Genomic DNA, 17,160 nt, shown 5'->3' with positions numbered 1-17,160 from the left:
TTCCTGGCCACGCTTCCTGGACTGGGCGGAGCTTCTGCGGTGCGGGGTCTGAGTCCATGCGGCTGGCTCCCTCCAGCTAGGTGGATGTTGTCAGTGGAAAGGTCTTAATTTAGGATACATAAAACACAGTTTTGTTTTAACTAATTCATTTCGTTTTGCTTAGATCAAGGAGAAGGAATAGTGTGCTAGGCTGAATGATTGAGATGAGACAGCATTTCTGTCACTGTTATGAATAGGAGCTCTTCCTCTCCTTTTTTTTTTTGAGACGGAGTCTCGCTCTGCCGCCCAGGCTGGAGTGCAGTGGCCGGATCTCAGCTCACTGCAAGCTCCGCCTCCCGGGTTCACGCCGTTCTCCTGCCTCAGCCTCCCAAGTAGCTGGGACTACAGGCGCCCGCCACGTTGCCCGGCTAGTTTTTTTGTATTTTTAGTAGAGACGGGGTTTCACCATGTTAGCCAGGATGGTCTCGATCTCCTGACCTCGTGATCCGCCCGTCTCGGCCTCCCAAAGTGCTGGGATTACAGGCTTAAGCCACCGCGCCTGGCCCTTCCTCTCCTTTTTAATTTATTTTTGACACGGAGTCTCACTGTGTCACCCAGGTTAGAGTGCAGTGGTGTGATCTTGGCTCACTGCAACCTCCGCCTCCCGGGTTCAAGCGATTCTCCTGCCTCAGCCTCCAGAGTAGCTGGGATTACAGATGCCCGCCACCACGCCCGGCTAATTTTTGTATTTTTAGTAGAGATGGGGTTTTGCCATGTTGGTCTCAAACTCCTGACCTTGTGATCCGCCCGCCTGGGCCTCCCAAAGTGCTGAGATTGCAGGTGTGAGCCCGCGCGCCCAGCCTATCATTTACATTTGTATTGTAAACTAATTTGTTCTTAATCTGGAGGTTTCATAAACTCCTAGAATCCATCAGCCCTAAGGAGACTTGGCAGTGCTGCTCCCAGGGCTGTTCTCCGAAGCCAGCCTGTGATGCTTCAGCCCCTAGGGGCAGCCCCTGGGCCACAGAAGCAGCATCCATTGCTAGGAGAAAACCTTCCCAAGCCTCCTGGAAGTCAGGAGAAGCAGTGAGAAGTTCTGGAAGAGAGGGTGGAGCCGCTGCCTTGCAGAACCTGCTCTGTCTGCTTCTGCCGGGCCTCCCTCCTCCTTGGTGTCCCCTTTTCCTTTCACCTCTGCCCTGGGCCGTCCTCAGCTGTCCCTTAATGGAAGGGAGCACTGGGGATGCTACAGACCAGCCAGAGGCATCTGTGCTGTGTTTCTGGACCTAACACTGGTGTGAGGACTGGCTTGTTGGTCAGTGCTTGTCAGAGGATTCCTGAGTGCAGTTGAATTGGACACACAGCAGAATAGTGGATAGTTCTAGACATTATTTGGTAGGGTGTTACATAGCATTCTTAAACATTTTTTCAAAAGATGACACAACTTAATTTCATGGGTAGGATTTGTGGCTGGTGGTGGTGATGAGGACTGTGAGATGGAGTGGGATTTGGCAGGTGCCTTCAGGAGGGGACAGCATGTGAGGGCCACAGCTCATGCCCGAAAATGTCTGTAGACCCCGGCAGCTTCACGAGGTCTGCCCTGCCATGCTCCACCCGGGCTCATCTCAGGCCAGGGGACCTTGTCGGCAGAGCTGTGCCGTGGCAGGCAGGGTGTCTTTGGTGTGCCTCAAGGCTCTAGTCTTAAAAGTATTGAGGGCCCCAGAGGGCTCTTGTTAATTGGGTTGTATCTAATGATAGATACTGTAAAAGAAATGAAAACTGAAAAGTTAAAAATCACATAATTTTTTAAAAATAATAAACATAGAGCATTTTATTTACATGTTACGGAAAACAGCAGTTTCTGTGAAAAGTACTTTTTCTGAATGAAAAAACTCAGTTGGGTGGCATTGTTTTCCATGTTGGTCCATCTCTGTCATGTCTGGCTAATCCAAGAGACAGCTGGATTTAAGATCGGCTTCTGCACCCAGCCTGAGGTGATACTGTCTGGTAGGAGAAAATCTGGCCTTACATAGACTGTGGTTGGCAAGGGAGAAGTATTTTGATATCTTTTCAGATAATTGCAGCTGTTCTGCTTTGATACGGCACCAAGACGCAACAAGGTGAAACTGTGCCAGTGGCCTTCTTCCTCTGTGGCGTTAAAGCCCATCTTGAATGCATCTTTTGCCCATGCGTGATTTTGAATATTAGGCACTAGGCATTTGGGGAATGTTGGCTCACCTTGTTATGAAGATCTTCCCCATGTTGACACATTTTATTATATGGTATCAGAAATCATAGTCACTAATGATACCTCTCATGTAATAAGAAAAGTCATAACTACGGGAAACTTTCAAGCTCATGGGGATGGATACACATTTACATGTGTTTCGAAAATTCAAAAGGTAGAGTTTTAACACTGGCAACAAATACTACTGGTTGTTTTCTTTGAGGCTCACTCTGTTTTGTGGAAATGGCTGCCAGATATCCAGGCCTGAGTGGCGTATCCAGGTCTGAGTGGCATATCCAGGCCTGAGTGGCAAGTCCAGGCCTGAGTGCCATGTCCAGGCCTGAGTGGCAAGTCCAGGCCTGAATGGCAGGTCCAGGCCTGAGTGGCATATCCAGTCCTGAGTGGCATGTCCAGGCCTGAGTGACATATCCAAGTCTGAGTAGCATAGTCCCGCTCTGTCTCGCTCTGTCGCCCAGGCTGGAGTGCAGTGGCCGGATCTCAGCTCACTGCAAGCTCCGCCTCCCGGGTTTACGCCATTCTCCTGCCTCAGCCCTCCCGAGTAACTGGGACTACAGGCACCCGCCACATCGCCCGGCTAGTTTTTTTGTATTTTTTTAGTAGAGACGGGGTTTCACCGTGTTAGCTAGGATGGTCTCGATCTCCTGACCTCGTGATCTGCCCGTCTCGGCCTCCCAAAGTGCTGGGATTACAGGCTTGAGCCACCGCGCCCGGCCATGCCAGTTGTTCTTTTAAGTGAAGATGCTCTATGAGTGAGGAAAGCTTCGGGTTCCACCCAGCCATTGCGCCTGGCCTGCTGCCTGCCCCCTTCCTCTGATGTAGAACACTGGAGAGCTGTGCTCAGAGGCCATCATCTCACTGCCTCATCCAGGGTGTTCTCAGGCGAGCCCCCCAAGGGCCTGGTGATCAAGAGTTCAGTTGCTGGTGTACACTTTGGTGTCCTGACCTGGTCAATGCTAAGGGGCTGATACCCCCGCTTGGGTACCGTCTGCGCAAATATCAACACAGTGAAAAAGAAAATTGAGGTCCTAGTATTATTATGAAAATAGGTTTGACCTCCTGGACTCCTGGAAGGATTGCAGGGGTCCCTGGAGAACTCCTGTTGGGGGTAGGTATGAAGAGTGCAGGCTGAGCTGGCTGGCATACAGCTGTGATGGACCAGAAAAGGTAGCGTGCCCTGCATGTTCAAGGGCTGGCATGAGCAGCTGGGCTGCCTGGCCCTGGCTTGGCAGTGGGAGATCAGGGGGTGGGAGGTGGATACCTGAGCCTCCCTGCCTTACCGTGGTGGGGTGGGCTGTGCACCGTTGCTAAGACCAGCTCCTGGGGAAGGTGATGTAGTTAAGTCAGATGTTACCAAGTCAGCCTGGAGGCCCCCAGGTCAGGGATCTGAGCCCTGAAAAGCAGTAGCCACATCTGGGCACAGGTAGGGGCTGGCCTAGTGCCTGCTTTGTGGGGAGGAGGGGTCTGTTGAGAGGCCCCATTGTTGACGCGTTTTCTCATCCAGATGCTGGACACCCAGGTTTTTGCAACCTCTTACACTTTTTACTTGTTGATAGTCAAAGATGGAAACAGGGCGTGGTTGGCCTCCTGCAGCTGTCTGACTGGCTGCTCCTAGAGACCTCGGGCAGGTCTCTGCCTCTCCTCGTCTGGTCTTGGACTCCTGGAGCCCGAGGTGTGCCTCGCTCACTTGTTGCTATTTTATCACTCTGCCCCCGAGGCTTCCTGCCCACTTCCAGCTTCCAGTGGCCTCAGCGGAGGGGTTTCTCCAGTATCACATCACCACGCTGTCAGTGTCAGCCTGACAGTTCCCACTTGGAGTCTGGCCTCTCAGACTGCCCAGAGTGGTCAGCAGCCCTCTTCCCAAGCCCCCAGCTGTGGGCGGGGCAATTGCATACTCCCTGCTGTCTCCTCATGGACTCCATGGCCCTGCTTCTGCATCAGGAGGGGCCTGGCTAGGAGTGTTTTTTGTGTTTATGTTCACTTCTCCAACCAGACTCTAAGATTCTTGGAGGCAAGGATTTTTGTGTTAAAAAAAAAATTACGTCCAAGTACCACCCAAGCGCAGTGACTCACACCTCTCATCCCAGGACTTTGGGAGGCTGAGGCGGGCAGATCGCTTGAGACCAGGAGTTTGAGACCAGCCTGGCCAACATGGCGAAACCTCCATCTCTACTGAAAACACAAAAATTAGCCGGGCGTGGTGGCGGGTGCCTGTAGTCCCAGCTACTTGGGTGACTGAGGCCTGAGAATCACTTGAACTGTGGAAGCAGAGGTTGCAGTGAGCCGAGATCGCGCCACTGTACTCCAGCCTGGACAAGAGAGTGAACTCTGTCTCAACAAAAAAAAAAATTTAAGAGGCCTTGTATAATATATAACTCTACATAGTAGATGCTTAATCTCAAACATTTAGTGATTTAAGTTTCCTACTGAATTTTCTTTATTTATTTCTATAATTTGTTGTAGGAGGTTGGACATTTGAAATATATGAGTTATTGTCAGCAGCAGAATGCATTTTGAAATAAATTGTAACATTCCTGTAACAGAGCCAAAATATTCCAGATACCTAATTATATAAATAATACACAAATGTGTTCTTATTGTTAAAAAATTGTCTCCAAAAATAGAAATACAGAAGTTTCCTGGACTGTGTTCTGAATGTCAGTTCTTCTGGAGGCGACTGTAGCCAGCTGGCAGGAGTAAGTGACTGTCCAGCAGCTCATAGTGAATGTTGTAACGACGATTTTTTGACTTTTTCCAAATGATGTCCATTTGGAAAAGCAGCCTCCCGCTGAACCCGGCTGACGTCTGTTGTTTCTCTCTAACAGGCAGTTCCGGCGAGGGGGGAGCCTCAGCAGGATTGCTGTGTGAAAACCGAGCTGCTGGGAGAAGGTGAGGGCGGTGTGCACCGAGGGACAGGAGCAGCGCCTCCCTCCAGACTAGAAAACCTGCTGCTCTTCCTCTCTTATTTGTCCCCATCTTCTGACTTTCTTTGCTTTACCTAGGTTTATGTTATAGTTTCTAATATATCCCATTCCTAAATAGACACAGTTGCACAGACACACACAAAAGCTCTGCTGGAAAAGGAACACATTTGTCAAAGTATGAAAAGCAAAAATCCTGCATGTCCTTGTCTTAAAGTACACCCAGAAAATTAAAAGTGAGTGACCACACAAATGTTTATAGCAGCATTGTTCACGTCACCAAAAACCGGAGACACTCCGGCGTCCTCAGTTGATAAGGAGCTGGATGAACAGATTGTGGTGCATCCACACAGTGGGACAGCGGTCAGCAGCCCAGAAGAGCACACAGCGTGACTCACGCCGCACCGTGGATGAAGCTTATGCACGGTTTGTTAAGTGAAGGAGGCCAGACCCAAAGGGCCAAAACTGCATGACTCCAATTTTATGGCAGAGACTTGGAGAACAGCAGTGGTCACCAGGAGGTGGAGGGAGCGGTTGGAAGCAAGTATCTGCAGAGAGGCAGGGTGAGGGGAGTTAGGAGGAGGGGAGCTGGGGTGAGGGAAGTTGGCGGGGCTGCACCCCTCTGTAAGGCGTGGCGCACACATGAGTCTTCAGGGTTCGGATGTTGCTGTAGAGCCTGCACCACCAAGAGCGCCCCCAGGAAATGAGGGCCCATGGCGCCAGACGAGCTGTGCTGTCCACAGTGAAGGGAGAGCGGTGTTCCAGCTGGACCCATGAGGCTGGCGGCTGTGGGAGCAGCTCCGGCACAGGACTTGCCTAAGGCTCTCCCAGCTGGAGCCTGCACCTCTCCCGACAGCGAGCAAGGCCTGGCCCCTCATGGACTGTGGGCTGTGGCCCCCGCCTTGTCGTCCTTTCACCGTAGACGGCCTCTCTGTGCCTGTGGGTGCTCGTCCACCCACCGGCTGTGCACTGCGCTGACCGCTGCCTGCCTCTGCCGCCACCCCCAGCCGACCCTCCAGGGTTGCCCCCACTCCCGTGCCATCCACCTCCTGCAGCCTGACTGGGTGTTTTCTTCCCGTTCTTTGGCCCCTTCCTGTTGCCGTCCTTTCTGTGTCTTTGAACTGTTTCTTCTGTTGGCTCCAGTGCCCTCCGGCTCTTCCCTCTTCTCTCCCTGGTCACACCTCCTTTAGCCTTTCTAGTGGAACTTGTTTCCTACGTGACACTAGATGCCACAGGCACCAGGTTATTCCATTACCCTTTAGGCTCTGCCTGTGCCGTTTCCTTACCCACTGCCGCTGAGCCACGGCCTGATCCACCCTGGGGGAACTGCTGGACCCCCACAGTGGCTGCCCCATCTTGCTTTCCCTGCAGCAGTTGTGAAGGGCTCCAGGTTCTCCACGTCCTCACCACCATTTCTTAGTGTCTGTGGCTGTCCTGGCAGGTGTGAAGTGGCATCTCATTGTGATTTTGGTTTGCGTTTTCCTGATGGCCAGTGATGTTGAGCATCATTTCATGTGCTTATTGACCGCCTTTAGATCTTCTTTGGAGAAATATCTCTTCACATCCTGTGATTTCAAATTGGATTGATTTTTATTGTTGAGTTTTCAGAGTTCTTTCTATAAGCAGAAGTCCCTTATCCGCCATGGGATTTGCAGATATTTTCTTCCAGTCTGTGGCTTGTCTTTCCCCTTTCTTGATGATGTCCTTTGAAGTACAAATGATTTTAATCTTGATGCAGTCCAACTTACCTGTTTTTTTTTTTTTTTTTCCTTTCAGTTGCTGGTGCTTCTGGTCTAACACCTAAGAAATCATTACTTAATAGAAGGTCCCAAAGATTTACATTTGTTTTTTTTCTTCTTGGAGTTTTATCTCTTTTATCTAGGTTTTCGATCAATTTTGAGTTAATTTTTGTATGTGGTTTGAAGTGGGGGTCCCACTTTATTCTTTTGCAAGTTGATAATCAGTTGTCCCAGCAACATTTATGGAAAATACCTTTCTTCCCCATTGAATTGTTCTTGCACCCTCGTTGAAAATCAGTTGGCTTTAAATGTGAGGGTTTATTGTAGGCTTTTCTTTTTTCTTTTCTTTTCTTTTTTTTTTTTTTTTTGAGACGGAGTCTCGCTCTGCCGCCCGGGCTGGAGTGCAGTGGCCGGGTCTCAGCTCACTGCAAGCTCCGCCTCCCGGGTTTACGCCATTCTCCTGCCTCAGCCTCCCGAGTAGCTGGGACTACAGGCGCCCGCCACGTCGCCCGGCTAGTTTTTTGTATTTTTTAGTAGAGACGGGGTTTCACCGTGTTAGCCAGGATGGCGATTTTCTTTTCTTTAGACAGGGTCTCCCTCTGTAATCCAGGCTGGAGTGTGATCACGGCTTACTCTAACCTCCATCTCCCTGGGCTCAGGCAGTCCTACCACCTCAGCCTCCCAAGTATGCTGGGACCATAGGTGTGAGCCACCACACCACACTAATTTTTTTTTTTTTTTGAGGCAGAGTCTTGCTCTGTTGCCCAGGCTGGAGTGCAGTGGCGTGATCTCGGCTCACTGCAAGCTCCGCCTCCCGGGTTCACGCCATTCTCCTGCCTCAGCCTCCTGAGTAGCTGGGACTACAGGCGCCTGCCACCACACCCGGCTAATTTTTTTTATTTTTTAGTAGAGACGGGGTTTCACGGTGTTAGCCAGGATGGTCTCGATCTCCTGACCTTGTGATCCGCCTGCCTTAGCCTCCCAAAGTGTTGGGATTATAGGCGTGAGCCACTGCGCCCAGGGTTTTTTTTTAAAGAGACACTGTCTCCCTATGTTGCCCAGGCTAGTCTTGAACTCCTGGGCTCAAGTGGTCTACTCTCTTCGGCCTCCCAAAGTGCTGGGATTACCGGCGTGAACCACCTTGCCTGGCCCATAAGTATTATATTTTTCAGTGATATTTTAAATAGAATTGTTTTAAAAATTCTTTTTCATTTTGATAGTTGATACTGTATAGAAATACAATTGATTGGGCACAGTGGCTCTTGCCTGTAATCTCAGCACTTTGGGAGGCCAAGGCAGGCGGATCACCTGAGGTCAGGAGTTCAAGAGCAGCCTGGCCAACATGGTGAAACCCCATCTCTACTAAACATACGAAAATTAGCCTGAGGTGGTGGCGAGCGCCTGTAATCCCAGCTACTCGTGAGGCTGAGGCAGGAGAATCACTTGAACCTGGGAGGCAGAGGTGGTGAGCAGAGATCATGCCATTGCTCTCCAGCCTGGGCGACAGAGTGAGACTTCATCTTAAAAAAAAAAAAGAAATAAAATTGATTTTTGCGTATTTATCTTATATCCTGTAACCTTGCTAACCTCGTTTATTAGTTCTAATAACTTATACTTCCTTGGGAATTTCTATATAAAAGCTTGTGTCATCTTTAGGGCTCATTTGGTTTCTTCCATTCCAATCTGTATACCTTTTATTTGTGTTTCTTTCTTATGAGCCTACTTTGAATCTCCAGTACAGGGTTGAATAGAAGTGGCAAGACTGGGTATCCTTGTCTGGTTTCTGATCTTAGGGAGAAAGCTTCCAGGGTTTTCACCTTTAAGTGTGATGTTAGCTGTAGGTTTTTCATAGATGCCCTATGTCAGGTTGAGGGATTTTTTTTTTTCTTAGCAAACTATTTGCTAAGTGTTTTGACCATGAAGGGATGTTCATTTTTTCCTGTCTAATGAGATGCTTATGTGGTTTTGTCCTTTTGTTCTATTGATATTTGGCATATTAATTCATTAAGCTATTAAGCCAACCTTGCATTTCTGGGGTTAAATCCCCACTTGTTCATGGTGTTTAATCCTCCTCACCAATTTTTTTTGTTGTTGTTGTTGGAGGGGAGCTGGATTCAGTTTGCTCATATATATATATATATATTTTTTTTTGTGAGATCTGTCACCTGGGCTGGAGTGCAGTGGTGCAATCAGCTCACTGAAGCCTTCACCTCCTGTGCTCAAGCGATCCTCCTGCCACAGCCTCCTGAGTATCTGGGACTACAAGTGTGCACCTCCATGCCCGGCTAATTTTTTTATTTTTGGTACAGACAGAGTCTCACTGTGTTGCCCAGGTGGGTCCTGAACTCCTGGGTTCAAGTGATCGTCCCTCCTTGGCCTCCCAAAGTGCTGGGATTACAGGCATGAGCCACTGCACCCAGCCTATAGATTCAATTTGAGGGGACTTGACAGCTTTGTAATGCCATGCATTTAGGAGCATGAAATGCCCTCTGTTTAACTTTTTTTTTCCCCAACACACTGGCTGTGAGTAATCTTGGCAAATTTCCTAATACCGTTTGTAGTTTTCCCTACTTCTGTGAATGATACTTTCTGTCTTACATTTTCTAGGAAATGTTGATATAAGGAAATGTCTTTGATTTTGTAACATGATTTCAAATTCAGCAGTTGGGTTGTGCTCTTGTGTTTTACCTGCTCATTGAGTCTGTTTTTAAGTAAATGATTGTGTCCACGCAGGTGGGAACAATCCGCCCCTCACATTCCTCTTTCCCTTTGGTGTCACCTGCACTGCTGTTTATGTCAGACACTGATAGTGGACATTGTGGTGATGTCGTGGTGCGGGAGGACATTGTGGTGATGTCGTGGTGGGGGGAGGATACTGTGGTGATGTCGTGGTGGGGGGAGGACATTGTGGTGATGTTATGGTGGGGGAGGATATTGTGGTGGGGGGAGGACATTGTGGTGATGTGGTGGGGGGAGGACATTGTGGTGATGTCGTGGTGGGGGGAGGACATTGTGTTGGTGTTCTGGTGGGGGAGGATATTGTGGTGATGTCATGGTGGGGGGAGGATACTGTGGTGATGTCGTGGTGGGGGGAGGACATTGTGGTGGTCCCGCGGTGAGGGAGGACATTGTGGTGATGTCGTGGTGGGGGGAGGACATTGTGGTGATGTTATGGTGGGGGAGGATATTGTGGTGGGGGGAGGACATTGTGGTGATGTCGTGGTGGGGGGAGGACATTGTGGTGATGTTATGGTGGGGGAGGATATAGTGGTGGGGGGAGGACATTGTGGTGATGTCGTGGTGGGGGGAGGACATTGTGGTGATGTCGTGGTGGGGGGAGGACATTGTGGTGATGTCGTGGTCGGGGAGGACATTGTGGTGATGTCGTGGTGGGGGGAGGACATTGTGGTGATGTTATGGTGGGGGAGGATATAGTGGTGGGGGGAGGACATTGTGGTGATGTCGTGGTGGGGGGAGGACATTGTGGTGATGTCGTGGTCGGGGAGGACATTGTGGTGATGTCGTGGTGGGGGGAGGATACTGTGGTGGGGGGAGGACATTGTGGTGGTCCCGTGGTAAGGGAGGACATTGTGGTGATGTCGTGGTGGGGGAAGGATATTGTGGTGATGTCATGGTAGGGGAGGATATTGTGGTGAGGGAGGACATTGTGGTGATGTCATGGTGGGGGGAGGACATTGTGTTGATGTTGTGGTGGGGGGAGGACATTGTGGTGATGTCGTGGTGGGGGAGGATATTGTGGTTGGGGGAGAACATTGTGTTGGTGTCGTGGTGGGGGGAGGACATTGTGGTGATGTTGTGATTGGGGAAGGACATTGTGGTGATGTCATGGTGGGGGAGGATATTGTGGTGGGGGGAGGACATTGTGTTGGTGCCGTGGTGGGGGGAGGACATTGTAGTGATGTCGTGGTCGGGGAGGACATTGTGGTGATGTCATGGTCGGGGGAGGACATTGTGGTGATGTCATGGTCGGGGGAGGACATTGTGGTGATGTCGTGGTGGGGGGAGGACATTGTGGTGGTGCCGTGGTGGGGGGTGGACATTGTGGTGATGTCGTGGTGGGAGGAGGACATTGTGGTGGTGTCATGCTTGGGGGAGGACATTGTGGTGGTGCCATGGTGGGGGGAGGACATTGTGGTGATGTGGTGGTGGTGGGAGGACATTGTGGTGGTTTTGTGCCATGGTGGGAGGAGCAAATTGTGGTGGTGCTGTGGAGAGCGGGGCCTGCAGCCGGTGACACTCCTTTCTCCTCTGTTGGCAGAGACACCTATGGCTGCCGATGAAGGCTCAGCAGAGAAACAGGCAGGAGAGGCCCACATGGCTGCGGACAGTGAGACCAACGGGTCTTGTGAAAACAGTGATGCCAGCAGTCATGCAAATGCTGCAAAACACACTCAGGACAGCGCAAGGGTCAACCCCCAGGATGGCACCAACACACTAACCCGGATAGCGGAAAACGGGGTTTCAGAAAGAGACTCAGAAGCAGGGAAGCAAAACCACGTCACTGCCGATGACTTTGTGCAGACCTCTGTCATCGGCAGCAACGGATACATCTTAAATAAGCCGGCCCTGCAGGCCCAGCCCTTGAGGACTACCAGCACTCTGGCCTCTTCGCTGCCTGGCCATGCTGCAAAAACCCTTCCTGGAGGGGCTGGCAAAGGCAGGACTCCAAGCGCTTTTCCCCAGACGCCAGCCGCCCCACCAGCCACCCTTGGGGAGGGGAGTGCTGACACAGAGGACAGGAAGCCCCCGGCCCCTGGCACTGACGTCAAGGTCCACAGGGCACGCAAGACCATGCCGAAGTCCGTCGTGGGCCTGGTAATTTTGTGTCTTCTCTTGCTGTTTCCTTTTTCCCATCTCTTTTGTTTTAGTAACGGCAAATGGACTTTGGTGCATTGAGGAGAAACCAGTAAGTGTCAGTGGTTATCCGACAGGGCCCGTGAGGAGCTAGGAGAGGGCTGGGTGCAGTGGCTCACGGCCGTTATCCTAACACTTTGGGAGGCTGAGGCGGGTGGATTGCTTGAGCCCAGGACTTTGAGACCAGCCTGGGCAGTGTGGCAAAACTCAAATACAAAATTTTGTAAAAAATGCAAAAATTAACCGGGCATAGTGGTGCGCACCTGTAGTCCCAGCTACTCAGGAGCGTGAGGTGGGAGGATTGCTTGAGCGTGGGAGGTGGAGACTGCAGTGAGCCCAGATCACCCCACTGCATTCCACTTTGGGCAGCAGAGTGAGACCCTGTCTCAAAAAAACAAACAAACAAACAAAGAAAAAAAAAAAAAAGGAGACGCTCCTAATGCCTCATGCGTGAGTGACAAAGCTGAGTGATGCCAGGTGATGCCTCGCTTCCTTCTTGGGCTTTGCTCTTCTCACAGGATTCTGTTGCCGTCTGTAGAAACATGTCAGATACTTTCAAGGAGGCCACTGACTCTTCTGCTTTGGACTTTGGGGCTTTAACTCCAGCTAGGGAAGACTCAGCACTCACTCTGTTTCATTGAGAAGTGAATAGAAATGAACTTGGTTAGGGCCAGAATGTGACAGAAGTCAGGGGCAAAGGGCCACCTGGAGACATGCCCAGGTCTCCCTCCCTACCCTGAGCTGCTGGGCTCAGGCTTACCTTGAGAGCAGAATAGGTCTTGATTCCTGAGCGCTTCACACACAGGGCACGCCTGCCCCTCACACACTGTGCTGATTTTCACACACAGGGCGCGCCTGCCCCTCACACACTGTGCTGATTTTCACACACGGCGCGCCTGCCCCTCACACAGACCGTGCTGATTTTCACACACAGGGCGCGCCTGCCCCTCACACACTGTGCTGATTTTCACACACAGGGCGCGCCTGCCCCTCACACACTGTGCTGATTTTCACACACAGGGCGCGCCTGCCCCTCACACACTGTGCTGATTTTCACACACAGGGCGCGCCTGCCCCTCACACACTGTGCTGATTTTCACACATGGCGCCTGCCCCTCACACACACCGTGCTGATTTTCACACACAGGGCGCGCCTGCCCCTCACACACCGTGCTGATTTTCACACACAGGGCGCACCTGCCCCTCACACACCGTGCTGATTTTCACACACAGGGCGCGCCTGCCCCTCACACACTGCTGATTTTCACACACAGGGTGCGCCTGCCCCTCACACTGTGCTGATTTTCACAGATGGCATGCCTGCCCCTCACACACTATGCTGATTTTCACACACAGGGCGCGCCTGCCCCTCACACACTGTGCTGATTTTCACACACAGGGCGCGCCTGCCCCTCACACACTGTGCTGATTTTCACACACGGCGCCTGCCCCTCACACACACCGTGCTGATTTTCACACACAGGGCGCACCTGCCCCTCACACACTGTGCTGATTTTCACACACAGGGCGCCTGCCCCTCACACAGACCATGCTGATTTTCACACACACGGTGCGCCTGCCCCTCACACATAGCGTGCTGATTTTCACACACAGGGCACGCCTGCTCCTCACACATACCGTGCTGATTTTCACACACAGGGCGCGCCTGCCCCTTACACACTGTGCTGATTTTCACACACAGGGCGCCTGCCCCTCACACACACTGTGCTGATTTTCACACACAGGGCGCCTGCCCCTCACACAGACCGTGCTGATTTTCACACACACGGTGCGCCTGCCCCTCACACATACCGTGCTGATTTTCACACACAGGGCGCGCCTGCCTCTCACACGCACCATGATTTTCGCACACAGGGCGTGCCTGCCCCTCACACTGCTGATTTTCACACACAGGGTGCGCCTGCCCCTCACACACTGTGCTGATTTTCACACACAGGGCGCGCCTGCCCCTCACACACACCGTGCTGATTTTCACACACAGGGCGCGCCTGCCCCTCACACACTGTGCTGATTTTCACACACAGGGCGCGCCTGCCCCTCACACACACCGTGCTGATTTTCACACACAGGGCGCGCCTGCCCCTCACACACTGTTCTGATTTTCAAACACGGCGTTCCTGCCCCTCACACGCACCGTGCTGATTTTCACACACAGGGAGCGCCTGCCCCTCACACACTGTGCTGATTTTCACACACAGGGCGCCTGCCCCTCACACAGACCATGCTGATTTTCACACACACGGTGCGCCTGCCCCTCACACATAGCGTGCTGATTTTCACACACAGGGCGCGCCTGCTCCTCACACATACCGTGCTGATTTTCACACACAGGGCGCGCCTGCCCCTCACACACTGTGCTGATTTTCACACACAGGGCGCCTGCCCCTCACACACACTGTGCTGATTTTCACACACAGGGCGCCTGCCCCTCACACAGACCGTGCTGATTTTCACACACACGGTGCGCCTGCCCCTCACACATACCGTGCTGATTTTCACACACAGGGCGCGCCTGCCTCTCACACGCACCATGATTTTCGCACACAGGGCGTGCCTGCCCCTCACACTGCTGATTTTCACACACAGGGTGCGCCTGCCACTCACACACTGTGCTGATTTTCACACACAGGGCGCGCCTGCCCCTCACACACACCGTGCTGATTTTCACACACAGGGTGCGCCTGCCCCTCACACACTGTGCTGATTTTCACACACAGGGCGCGCCTGCCCCTCACACGCACCGTGCTGATTTTCACACACAGGGAGCGCCTGCCCCTCACACGCACCATGATTTTTGCACACAGGGAGTGCCTGCCCCTCACACGCACCGTGCTGATTTTCACACACACGGTGCGCCTGCCCCTCACACACTGCTGATTTTCACACGGTGCGCCTGCTCCTCACACACTGTGCTGATTTTCACACACACGGTGCGCCTGCCCCTCACACACTGTGCTGATTTTCACACACAGGGAGCGCCTGCCCCTCACACGCACCATGATTTTCACACACACGGTGCGCCTGCCCCTCACACACTCTGCTGATTTTCACACACACGGAGCGCCTGCCCCTCACACGCACCATGATTTTCACCCACACGGAGTGCCTGCCCCTCAAAATGCACCGTGCTGATTTTCACACACAGGGCGCGCCTGCCCCTCCCATCGTGATTTTCACACACACGGCTCGCCTGACCCTCACACGCACCATGCTGGCCACGTCTGACCCTCACACGCACCATGCTGTTCACACACAGGCCACGCCTACCCCTCCAACGTACCATGCTGATTTTCACACACAAAGCATAGCTGCTCCTCACACACACTGTGCTGGACTCATCCCCATCTCTTACATGGTGCATACACGATACAGGTTTTCAAAGTGTGCACAGTGCTTTTAATGTGCTCTCTCTGTTTGATGTGAATTTGGGTGTAAGTTCCAGGTTTGTGATCACATTCCCGTGGAATTTTCTCTTTGACATTGTTGGTGAACATTCTGAAGGCACTTTCTTGTCCTTTGTAGATTATTTGCTCTTTCCTCTTAGCCACTGTTTAGGGCTTCACAGCCCCGTCTTGGAGGTTCTGTGTCTTCAGCTCCAGAAGAATGCTCTGTATTTTTCTTTCTGTTTTCTTCCCATGGAGCTCCCCTTAAATGGCTGGCTCTTCTGTCCCCCGGGGCAGCTCTCTGTTTCCAGCTTCCTGATTGGTTCCTCAGCCCTTCTCCTTCTTGCTGTTCATCTCATATATTGCTATATTTTATTTTGACATGTATTTTTTTCACACCCAGTATCTCTGATTAGTTCTCTGTTTTGTTTGTTTGTTTTTTTTTTTTTTGAGATGAGTCTCACCCTGTCACCCAGGTTGGAGTGCAATGGTGCAATCTCAGCCCAGCATAATCCCCACCTCCCAGGTTTAAGTGATTCTCCTGCCTCAGCCTCCCGAGTAGCTGGGATTACAGGCACACGCCACCACACCTGGCTAATGTTTGTATTTTTAGTAGAGACGAGGTTTCACCATGTTGGCCAGGCTGATCTTGAACTCCTGACCTCAGGTGATCCGTCCACTTTGGCCTCTCAGAGTGCTGGGATTACAGGTGTGAGCCACTGCACCCGGCCTGATTAGTTCTTTTAATTTAAAAAATACTGTTCTGAATTCTGTCTTGCTATATCTTTCAAAAGATGGTGATTATAATTCTTCTATAATCTCTGTTGTAAATTCTGATTCCTCAAGTGGGGGTTCTCTTGGACTTGACACCACCTGTTTGTGATTTTTGTTTTTTCCTCTCAGGTTTAGCTTTTTTCTCCCCCCAGGGTGTCTCCACCTTTGTTTCTGTCATAATGTCTTAGCCTGACTGTGAGTGCTGTGTGTGTTTTCTGTGGCCTGCCTGCAGTGACCACAGTGGGTGGTGGGTGCGCTGTGGGGCTGGACTGCTGGCTCAGGGGCCCACAGCTGCCGGGTGTTGAGTCCTCTCCTGGGACAGAGAGGGCAGGCACCTTGTGGTGCCGACAACTGCCCTAGCCCTGGGGCTTCTCCACTCCTAGGCTGGCCGGCCTGACCCAACTTCAACCTTTTGCATTCTTCTCTACATGGCAAAGCTTTAGAAAAGCATTGCATTTAGAAGCATTGCATTCTTCTCTACATGGCAAAGCTTTAGAAAATCTTAAAAATAATTACAGTGTCACAGTAAACTGCAAAAATACCTTTCACCAAGCTTCCCTCAGTGGTGATGTCTTTGATAACTAGAGGACAATGTCAGACCCAGGACACTGACATTAGTAAAGTCCCTGGGGCTTACTTAGTTTCACTATCACCTGTGCACACGTGCAGCACGCGCAGGGTATTCTGTTCAGTTTACCGTGTGTGGATGTGCGGAACCACCACCATAGTCGAGATGCCGAACCCCCTTCACACCAGGGCACAGTCGAGAAGTGGAACCACCTTCACACCAGGCCACAGTCGAGATGCGGAACCCCCTCCACACCAGGGCACAGTCGAGATGCAAAAATCCCTCCACACCAGGGCACAGTCGAGAAGTGGAACCCCCTCCACACCAGGGCACAGTCGAGAGGTGGAACCGCCTTCACACCAGGGCAGAGTCGAGATGCGGAACCCCCTTCACACCAGGGCACAGTCGAGAAGTGGAACACCCTCTACACCAGGGCACAGTTGAGAAGTGGAACCGCCTTCACACCAGGGCACAGTCGAGATGCGGAACCCCCTTCACACCAGGGCACAGTCGAGAAGTGGAACACCCTCCACACCAGGGCACAGTCGAGATGCCAAAGACCCTCCACACCAGGGCACAGTCGAGAAGTGGAACCGCCTTCACACCAGGGCACAGTCGAGATGCGGAACCCCCTTCACACCAGGGCACAGTCGAGAAG

General features: G+C 51.8%; 1 protein-coding gene across 7 annotated transcripts in view; it reads left to right on the top strand.

Annotated features, from left to right (window-relative positions):
• Positions 1-17,160, top strand: part of EHMT1 (euchromatic histone lysine methyltransferase 1) — a 230,662-nt gene that overhangs the window by 96,981 nt on the left and 116,521 nt on the right. For 6 of the 7 annotated variants that reach the window (XM_030919354.1, XM_030919352.1, XM_030919355.1 and 3 more), the window contains 2 exons: positions 5,047-5,110; positions 11,161-11,717. In XM_030919354.1, coding sequence (XP_030775214.1) covers positions 5,047-5,110; positions 11,161-11,717 — 621 coding nt within the window. The remainder of the gene's footprint in view (positions 1-5,046; positions 5,111-11,160; positions 11,718-17,160) is intronic. The other variant, XM_030919357.1, reaches the window with a different exon arrangement.

The sequence above is a fragment of the Rhinopithecus roxellana genome, chromosome 16 (assembly GCF_007565055.1).
Source record: "Rhinopithecus roxellana isolate Shanxi Qingling chromosome 16, ASM756505v1, whole genome shotgun sequence".
Taxonomy (NCBI): Eukaryota; Metazoa; Chordata; class Mammalia; order Primates; family Cercopithecidae; genus Rhinopithecus; species Rhinopithecus roxellana.
Note: the sequence above shows the minus strand (reverse complement) of the source record. Positions and strands in the feature narration are given on the sequence as shown.